Source organism: Triticum dicoccoides, chromosome 7A (assembly GCF_002162155.2).
Source record: "Triticum dicoccoides isolate Atlit2015 ecotype Zavitan chromosome 7A, WEW_v2.0, whole genome shotgun sequence".
Taxonomy (NCBI): domain Eukaryota; kingdom Viridiplantae; phylum Streptophyta; class Magnoliopsida; order Poales; family Poaceae; genus Triticum; species Triticum dicoccoides.
In genome coordinates this window covers 703,211,902-703,222,593 of record NC_041392.1, presented here as the reverse complement: position 1 = coordinate 703,222,593, position 10,692 = coordinate 703,211,902, and the positions used below count along the sequence as shown (strand labels likewise).

Sequence of the window (10,692 nt, the reverse complement as noted above, 5' to 3'; positions counted from 1 at the left end):
TGTTTCCTATTTCTTCGGGATTTCTTCTGGTCTTTGTTTTCTGTTTGTTTTATCCTTTTTATTTTTCATTTCCTTTTAGATTTTTCTAATTCACGAATTCCTTGCATTCACAAAAAGTATTTAAAGTTCATGGAAATTTCAAATATTTGCAAACAGTTTGAAATTCTGGAGTACTTTCTTTTACAAAAATTTCTTAATCTTTTTCAATTTTGTGGCCATTTTTATCTCAAGAACATTTTTGAAATATCATGTACAATTTTTAAAGTTCGAGAACAATTCTAGGGGACCCTTCACCGAGTCCTAATCTAAAAAAACGGAAAAGGGAAGGAGTTCCTATTCGGCGCAGACACCGTCGAAATATTATATGGAAAACGTTTCGGGACGGCACGCCAGCTGAAATTTCAGCCGGTCTCTCTGGTGGCCCACCCAGCTCACTACGTCCCTTACCTTATCTTTCCCCACACCACACCACATCCAAATCTTATCCTCTCTCACTTTCCTACCTCGTCGTCGCCCAATCTTCTCGGCTCTCCTCCCCGACCTCTCCTACAGCAAGATCTATAGGCTCTCCAGCGAACACGCCATGCTGCTGATGTGAGGTTCAACCATGGCCTGTGAGCTCATAGAATTAGGGGCGGCCATGGCTTGCGAGCTTTCACTGCAAAATATGGCGGGGGCGGAGAGCGATCCCATGGCGGATGCTGCAAAGCCAGGTGGCTGCCGGCGGATTGGACGGCGAGGTTGTCGGCGTCGCGCTTCCCCCCACCACCCCCTTCCCCCTCCCCTCCGCTGCGCCACCGGACGCCCGGGCTGTGAGACAAAAGCTGAAGCGGCCATGGTGGTGTTGCAAGCATCACCAAGTACCAGCGATGTCAACCAGCTGACTCCAGTGAGGGAGACGGAGGCATTCGGTGCTGCAACGGGTGAGTTTTTTGGCTGGAACCAGACCGGCAAAAAGCTGCAACCAATAGCCGTCGACGGTGGAGACGAAGGCCCTCCGGGGGGCTGCAAACGACAAGTGTTTTTGCTGGAAACGGTCAAAAAAAGCTACATCCACACATGACCGGTGCTGGAACCGCACGACCGTCGAGTCGTTTTGCTGGCACTGGCTTGTTTTGCTACAACCGGCGAAAAGTTTGCTGGATCCAGTGAGATTATTTCGTTTGCAACCGTCGGCATCGACGCATTTTCGCTGGAACCATGATGATTTTTTGCTGGAATAGTTTTGTTTTTTGCTACCACCAGTGAAACCTCGTTTTGTTGCCAAGTTTTTGCTGCTGCACACGGTGGTGGAAGCCGACGTCTGCGGCGAGCAGAGGCTGCGACAGCTGGGTGCTGCAACCACGACGCCTCGTGCTGGAACCATGACATGAAAAGCTGCAAACAACAGAAGCTGGATCATGCATTTTGATTTTTGCTGGAACCAGCGCATTTGTTTGATGCAACTGGCTAGTTTGCTTGCTACTTTGAGCTCTCTTGAAGTTTGCTGTTGTGGTTGTTTTTGCTGGAACCTTTGTCATTTTTGGCTGGAAGCGACCATTATTTTTGCTTCAACTGATCATTGAAGATTTTTGGCGTTCAGATTTTTCAATTGAAACATGACGCTGCTAGTTGACGACAGCGGCGAAATGGATCTGACAACGCGATTTTTTTGTTGTGACCATGGGGCCTTGCCCTGGAATAGGCAGACATTAGAGCTGCATCTCAATATCTCATGGTGACCGCGCTCTACTGGCAGCCGTGTTGCCATCTCGGTGATGGAGGCGGGACCTCATTGATGCTCGCCGGTCACGGCCACGGCGGCGGCCAGACGTTACCCACGGCCATGAATGGGGGACGGCGCTACACGATGGCGAGGGGCCGAGGGCCTATTTTTTTCTCGCGAGCGACACGGGGAAGAAGATGCCACGGGAGGGAGGACCAAATCCAACGGCGCACAAGGGGGTGAATCGGGTGGCCGTGGTGCGACCGGCCGAAATTTCGGCCGGCGCACCGGCGCCTATGCAGTAACGCGTGGGACAGTTGTTTTGGGCTGCATTTTAAGGCCCACAAGCTTCTTCGGCTACTCCGCTCGCTCGCTCCTCTGGCTGCTCGCTCATGTACCATTTTTTTTCATCGCTCACTTCCGGAAGAAATCAGTACAAAAACGCATCATCTCCTTGCTCAGAAAAGAGGTAGTTAAAGGTTTTGAAAAATTTTAAATGGTCATGATATTTGAAAATGTTCAAGTATTTATAAGAATATTTGTAAATTTTATAAAAAAAATTAATGAATTTAAAAAACTTGTAATTTATAAATTGTTTATGTATTAAAAATATCATTGATATAAAAAATCTATCACTAGTTTAAAAATATATTTATGAATTGATAAAATAGCACGATTTTGAAGGAAACCACGAATTAGTAAGTGTTCAAAAATTGAAAAAATGTCCACCAACTTCAAATATAATAGAGGTGAATAAAAAAGTAATACAAACGAAAACAATAAAATGAAACAAGTAAAACCATAGAAAATACGTAGAAGGAAAACCCGTAAATACGTTCCTAAAACCTTATAGAATGTTCCAATTTGGTATTCTTTTACGGGTTATCGCCTTTAAAGAAACACATAGGTTGTTTTCTTAGGTGTGACTAGGGATTTTATTCAAAATTCACATAGGTGATCCCTTATTTAGGGGGGCTGCTATTTATCGTGCGTGCCATCAGTATGCTTGCGTCGACTGCTGCGCTTGCTCACAGCCTCCCATTAGTGGGCCCGACCAATAGCATGGTTCTTTTTTTACATCTGGTTTTTTCTAGGTTGGTATTCTGGTCGGTTTTCAATTAAAAAATGTTACCAAATTCAAAACAAATGTTTGTCAAATCAGGAAAATGCCTGTGAATTCAAAAAGTGTTCATGAAATCCAAAAAAAATTCTCAAATTTGAAAAAGTATTCATCAATTCAAAATTGTTCTAGGATTGTCAAAATGATCAGGATTTCAAATATTCTCACGGTTTTGAAAAATTTCTGAGAAATAAAAATGGATGTTCAATTTGGAAAAAAATTCATTAATTCGATAAATATTGGGGCACCTAAAAATGTTGATGATTTCATTTCATGTTCATGGATTTGAAATTTTTTTAAAAATTCAAAAAAAAGATGTTGCGAATTTACAAGACGTGAATAATTTTTGAAAATACTGAACATTTTTGGACAAAATTATAAATTTCTTAAATTAGTTTTTTTTACAAATTTATGAATATAAAAAGTAAAATTAAATCATAGAAAAATTAAATAATAATAAAAATAATAAGAAACCAGAAAACCAGGAGAACCTTTCAAAACCAACTAGAAACTTTTTCCTAAAACCGGTTGCACGCTCATGAGCAACCGGACCCTTATTGATTACTACGAGTGATACACGTCATTTGTGCCTATTTATCGCCCGTGTCTCGTAGGGCTTCGCTAACAATTGTGTCGGCTCATGAAACATGATCGATGGCATCCTCATTGATACAGACGCATGTACAGTCCGTTTTTCTCTAAAAGAAACATGCACGTCTGTTGTGCTATAAGAAATGTGATATATTTAATAAAATAAGACTTTTTTCTTTTTCTAACAGATATTTGTATATGTCATTAAAACATGAATTTAGATAATGCTCCAAAATTTAGAAAAAGTCTGCATATTCAAAAGTTGTATGAGCATTTGAAAATTGTTTGATATTTCAAAGAAAACTTGAATTTGAAAAAAAGGTTCAAGAATTAGGAAAAACATGCGGGAATTCTAAAAAAGTGTTAGCAAAATGAAAAATATAAATTTTTCGTAAAAAAATGAAAAATATAAATGTTCAGAAAATATTAGTGAATTTAGAAAAATGCTCTAAAATCCAATAAATATTTTTGAATTTTAAAAAGTTCACGAATTGATAAAAAATCATGAAACAAAATCACAAATTTGAAAAACAATCGTGGATTTGCATAAATGTTTGTGAACTCAAGTTCATGAATTGGAAAATATATGTGAATTCATAAAACTTTTGTGAAACTTCAAAGTATTGAAGATTTTGAACATATGCTGGCAAACTTAATTTTTTTTTATGCATTTGAAAGAATGGTAATTTTTTTAAAAGGCCACAAATATGCAAAGTTCACAAATTTGGAAATTATTCACGAATCTGAAAAACGCTCAAGAGTTTCTAAAATATTTTTTTAATTTAATAAAGTTCCCAAATTTTTTAAAATATGAGTTTTCTTATAGAAATAAAAATAAATATAAAAGGAAGAAAACTAGAAAAATCGGTGAAGAAAGCAAAGGAAGTAAGAAGAACGGTTCTCGAAAAAAGGTAAGAAGAACAATAGAAAACCAAACACTGATGAAAAAAAGAAGGGGAAACCATATAGAAGGTTCCCAAAACCGAGCACAACCTAATTCAAACTGTTCCACAAACCGTCCAGGGGCTATGGTGCTAAATGGGCGGGCCACGTTGATAAACTATGGAGCGATTGCAAGGGATATGTATCGCTCACGGGAGGGGGATTTTCCTCAAACGAAATGAGAGGGGAATTGGATTTTGCGCCAAGCTTAGCTATGCACATGTCCAGATATCCACATGTACATCATCGTAACACACTTAACAGTTCAATATAATTAGATTACAGTGTAGGCATGTCACAGCGAAAATCAAAATGAAATGGTAAGTAAAGCATATCGATTGAATTGTATAGTTACAGAGTTAAATTACCTTACATTGTGGCGTTGTGCATCCAATCTTCGAGGAATAACCCAAAACTAATGTGAACGCACCTAGAAATTGAAAAATTGTAATATAATGTCCTTTTGGTGAGTGCCTTACAGTAATCCAGTCGTCAGTCGCAAAATGTTAAAACTTTATGCTGACACTACGGTTTGAGAAGCAAGAAATAGATAAAACCGAGAACTTGAGAAGCAACATACTCAGTACAAAAGCCGTAGGGAGATTGCCAGTTGGTGACCTACGGTACCCCTTTTTACTCCATTTCTCCATCGACTTGAGAAGCAACATGTCACCCTTTTCTAGCAAATAGCAGGGGTCCTTGTACAAAATAGACTTATGTAATATTGACAAAGAAGCTATCTATATAGGAAATTAAGATGAGGATGGTATCATCATAAAGAAAGATAGAGTAATATAATATCCAGGGCATGTACAATGGTGCTATCTCAGTAGTGCCACATAGAATAAACGCTGAGGTGGAGGAGAGAGAAATCATAAGAAAAGACTTGTCTTCTCTTATTTAAGAGATGATCTCTTAGCACAATATGTCTCACCACATTTTTAATTATAGCTAGTAATAGAAGAAAAGACTAAGAGATAACCCACTGCAGACATGCTTTTATTGTCATCTTTAAATTACATGTAAGGCGTAAGATAAGACCGTCTTGTCAACCATTAAACATGCCCTAAAACAGCAAACACATTGTAGGGGGTTTTCTTTGGCCGAAGTTACTGCAAACATGGAATGAAGAGATTAACGAGACTTCTTTATCTTTTGATTTTTCGCCGGTAAACCTAGCACGCAAAATTATTGGTCTTTCCATGGAACCGAAAAATCGAAGCATGTTTCTAGGTGATAATAACCGAGTAAAATTACTTCCTCGGTCCACACCAAGGAATTCATTGGATATGTTTCTAGGTGACACCGCAATGGCGAGTACCAATCATAAGGGATACGACGATGTGACGAAGCAGCATGCATGGGCATAGCCGAAGATGAACATGCACAAATATGAGTCGAGATGAATCGATGTAGCTTGGGCTGCCTCGCGTCGCTGGTGCTGCTGCTGTGTGTGTCAGTGTTGGCTAGCTCTTCCAGTGTCCATCTAAGACGTTCAGATGTATCCATCGAACCGGCAAATTGTCCCCACCCCCAGGTCTATGTGGGCCGCTTCTGAATACAACTATACTGACAGATAGTGTGTATATTTCTGGATAATGATACACACGCAACTTTTACAACACAATTAAAACTTGGTAACGAGATCCGCACAGTCATAAGTTCATCTCATGATATATGGATTGAAGATCGATCAAACAAATTCCTGCCTAAGCTTGCAAATGATATGACAGCAATTGAGTAATAAAGGCAGTTTTACTGAAAATAATGTAAATAAACAATGATGCAACTACCTTGCTGAAACAGTCTGACACTTCTGAGATCTCAGCCAATGGCCTTGCGAATCGAACGAAGAAGGGCTCTACCGGACCTAATATTTTTTGCTTTCACTTTCACGTGGATGGCAGCAGGGCGCGCGTGCAAGCACGCAAAGCTTTTAAACTGTTGTTCCGACGCTTGATGCCGTGATCCGCAGGCGGATCGGCCGCATCTCCACCAGAAAAACAGCTACTCCTACAGACGAGGGAGGAATATTCTCAGCCAGAAATTCGCACACAGCCATTGCCGCGGTCGTCGCCACGGTGGGCTACCCAGCCGGTCAGCGACAGCACAAGGCCCCTCCACGGTGGGTATCCGGCATCTTCTCCCCGCAGCCATCGTCCGATTCCGCATCATTCCTCTCCATCCACCCGGCTTGCTGGCTGCTGCCTCCTCGGATTTAAAGCTACGCCACCTCCCCCTTCCAGCAAGGCCCGGACTACGACATACTCCCCGGCGTGCCGAGTTTGTCAGTTAGCCGAGGCCCGAGGCGCGACGGCAGGGGGCAGGATGAGCTCCGGCGGCTGCTCGACGTGCCTGGAGATCATCTTCGCCGCCGTGCTCCCGCCGCTCGGCGTCTTCTTCCGGTACGGCTGGTGCAGCGTAAGCAACCACTCCTCCTCCTCCAGATTCAGCTACCTCGATCTGCAGTCTGCACATTAGTCATGGTGAATTGGTGATGTGCTGAAATTTCTGCCTGCGTGTGTGTGCAGTCGGAGTTCTTCATCTCGCTGCCGCTGACGATACTCGGCTACGTCCCCGGCATCATCTACTCCGTCTACGTCATCCTGAAGACGCCGCCGGAGCTGCCGAGCATCGACGGCGAGCGGCCCTACTACATCCTCGCCTGATGCGACAAGCTCCTTCGTGCACATACCGCTGTAGTGGAGCTTGCTGTACCGCCATTGTTGGGATTGGATTTGGACATGACTTGTAAGTTGTGCGTAGCCGTAGCTAGTTGTTTGAGCAAATTCTTTAGTGCCGGTGGTTGTACATGTAGTTTTCGTTCTTGATTGGTTGGGTATATTGGTGTCGTGATGTATGATTGGTTCATCGGTTGGGTCCTTGAGGAAAAGAATCTTGGTCCCGCTGGCTCGGGAGCTAGCGATTAGTGTACTGTAAACTGTCCATGCTGGAAATCAACTGCTGGTATTGTTTGCAATGGATGGGTGTAAGGGCATCTCAAGCCGCGCCCCCAGGAAGGCCTCCCCAGGCGTTTTTTTTGCGCCGGCGCCGAAAAATCGGCCCAGTTGCGCCTTCAGGAGCCCGATTTTTGCCGGTTTGGGCCGAAAACAGCACCGGCGGACCCAGGCCGAACCCGGCGCGCTGGGGGGCGCCCGGGGGCGCCGGGACGAACTGTTTTGGCGCGAAACAGCCGCGGGCCCGCCGCGTCAGCGACTCTACCCTCTTCTCGGCCCTTCGTCGTCCTCATCGCCTCGTTTCCCGCGGCGAATCAATGCCAAAGCTGCCGCGCCGGTCAGCCTGCGCCATTGATGCCTCACGGGCGGCGCAGTGAAGACCGGATGACGCGCATCCCTCGCCCTCCCTCGCCCGCCATGCGTACTCACGGCGGCTCGCGCACGGGCGGCGCCGGCCTATATAAGACGCTCCCCAGAGCACTCGGCGACTCGTACTCTCTCGCCGTCGTCGTTCCTCCCTCGCCTCTCTCTCGCCATCGTCGTTCCTCCTTCTCCTCTCTCTCGCCGTCTCCAGCACCCATGACCGAGCGCTTCCCAGGCGACGGCGCGGCGGCGAACGGATTCGGCCGCCGCCATCTTCACGAGAGCGAGGCTCGCCTCCTTTTCGAGGCCGAGTACCCGGTCCCGCCGGACATGCGGGTACCCGGGGCGTGGAGGATCAGCGCCGGCGGCGTGCCGATGCCCCCAATACCCACCGGCGCGGCGCGGTGTGCGGAGATCGCACGCATCCGCTCGTCCCTGCCGCGTGCGGCGAGGGAGGGGCCACGGTACGTCCCCGACAGCCCGCTCTGGGAGCCCTACTTCCGCCGCCGACACGCCGAGCAGCTCAAGGCCACCAACGGCGTCGAGCCCTCCGGCAGGCTCAACGCCGTCGGCCGGCATCGGTGGTGGGGCGTGCCCGGGCGCACGTTGGAGGCCGTCCTCGAGTACATCGAGGGCGGCAACACGCCGCGCCTCGAGTACCCCGCCCCCCCCTTCCTTCTCACGCCGCCGGGGAAGCTCCTGGACCCCGAGGCGCATGGAGACCGGGGGGTCCTCCTCCTCGTCCGGCGGCTCGCCCTGCCTCCGCCCCGTCAAGCCGGAGCCCCAGGGCACGCCGGTCAGCGCGCGCACCCGCAACTTCGGCGTCCGCATCGGCGCCAACGCCTCCCCACCCACCGGCCGCTTCGTCCTCGTCGAGCCCAAGCCGGAGCCCGGCCTCCCCGCGGAGTACGAGGAGATAGCCCGGCACGGCTTCTCCGACGAGGACGCCCTGCGGTGGGCGCGGGACGACTACCTCCGCGACGAGATGGTCCGGCAGCGCCGGGCCCTGAAGGAGATCGCCGCCCGCAAGCGTGGGCGCGAGGACGAGCACGGCGTCGTGGTCCTCGACAGCGACGACGACGACGCCCCCGGACCGTCCAACCTGCCGCGCCAACCGGGGGAGGAATGCAGCAGGGACGGCGGAGGCGTAGGCGGTGACTACACGCGGTTCTACAGCCTCCTCAGCATGTAGAACCGCGTGGGCGGGCGGCGAGGCGGGCGGCGAGGGAGACGGCGGGGGTAGCCCGCGGTAGTTTTCTTCCTTTTTTTGTAAAATATGTTTAAGTTTGAACGAACTCGCCGATGTTTGCGTTAAATTTGAGTCATTTTTGCGCCGTATTTGACTTTTTTGACTAACCGTGGGCGCCGCGACTGGGGGGGCATCACGCCCCCAGTGCGCGGTTTAGCGCCCGTGCGCCTCAGGGGCGATTTTTTGTCCTTCCTGGGGGGCCACTGGCTGAAGATGCCCTAAATCATCGTGGTCAGTGTCAGATGCATCGACACAATGATCTGTGATGTTTAAACTGGGAACAAATAAAATAACACGGTGACTGAGTTTCATTCCGGTCTCTATTTGAATCAAACAAATAAAATAGCACGGTGATTGAGTTTTATTCCGGTCTCTAGAGGATTTTTGAGTTCAGGTTCTGACCACAGTTTCAAGGTGACCCGGAAAAATAGTGTAATACAATGTTTAGTTATAGGCTTATACTAGTGACTAAGGATTATTACTAAATGACTTAAGGGCTAACTTGTGTTGTGGATATTGTTGGGAGAGAGTGCATTCAGACTATTTTCAGGAAGAAAAAAAATCCTCTATGTCCTTCTTACCTGGTGTCTGCGTATTTTGAAATTCAATTTTTGACCAATAAAACGTGGGTGTGTGTCTCTCAAAAATTATGCCACCATTCAATTCGTATTCAAAGTCTTCTAAGGATTATTATTTGTGAATGTAAGGCCTTTTTGGATTGCAGAAAGTTGAAAACGTAGGAATAGGAAAAGCAGAACTGAAAGGTCCTGTACAGGTTTAATTCTACAGGATTTCAAAACACGGGATTATGCATTATGTGTCTTTGGATGGTGAACATGAAACAAAGATGGGAATTCTTTTTTTCATTTTTGAAAGATCCAGCATTCATTGGCATTTCACCGATTTAGCAAACGAGTGGTGACAAATAGGTGATCAAGTGATCAATGGTTTAAGAAAAAGAGAGAAGACCCTGTAACATTCTGTGTGATCTTTCACATAATATCACCAAAAGGGGACTCTATGCATTTTGCTATGGCTAGCCGCCGTTGCCCGTTGCTCCATGTCCCTTCTGCGTGCATTGATCACATCTCTGCCGCTCCGCAGTTTCTTCCTGAAAGTACAGTTATTACGTTCCATCCAGATTTGCCATGAGACCAAAGCGATCATCGTTTTGGTCCCCTTTCTGGTGCTCGTCGTTGCAACGTTAATGATCTTCATCACAATATCCATTGAAGACTTCCCTTGCGACCAAACCGATGGGTCAAGTGCGTTGCAACCCCTCCAGGAAAAATGGACTGCACAAAGGAAAAATGAAATGAGGTTTGGGCACAAGTAACAAGTAATATGTAAAATAGTAAAAAAAAAGTAACATGTATAAAACTTGTAGTTGGTTTGACACCGCATTGGTTTGAGCCATCTAGACAAAAGGCGGCATCGACCATCTCATGTTTGAAAAAAGAATAAACACATTTTTGTCATACACCCATAACGAATCTGAATTCTCCCTTTTAGAACAAAACAGTAACAAAAATGAAGAAACAAACACGATATTCAATGAATGATTAAGAGGGAAATAGGGCACTAGATGATGGCTTTATCTTAGGGGAGAGGGCAACCTACACATATCTAAAAGACACATGAAGTGGTCACATAGTAGCATGGACATCTACAAAATTTGGGTGATATATGATTTTGAAATTGGTGTGTAAGCACAAATATTACCAGATTAGCTCCATTTTGGGAACTAGATTAGTTTCGCTCGAAT

General features: G+C 46.1%; 1 protein-coding gene across 1 annotated transcript; it reads left to right on the top strand.

Moving 5' to 3' along the window:
- The first annotated feature begins 6,426 nt into the window (after nucleotides 1-6,426).
- On the top strand, nucleotides 6,427-7,315 carry LOC119331294 (hydrophobic protein RCI2A-like). Its single transcript, XM_037604463.1, has 2 exons — nucleotides 6,427-6,779; nucleotides 6,890-7,315. The coding sequence occupies exons 1-2, from the start codon at nucleotides 6,687-6,689 to the stop codon at nucleotides 7,025-7,027; spliced, it is 231 nt and encodes a 76-aa protein (XP_037460360.1). The 5' UTR covers nucleotides 6,427-6,686; the 3' UTR covers nucleotides 7,028-7,315.
- The last annotated feature ends 3,377 nt before the right edge of the window (nucleotides 7,316-10,692 follow it).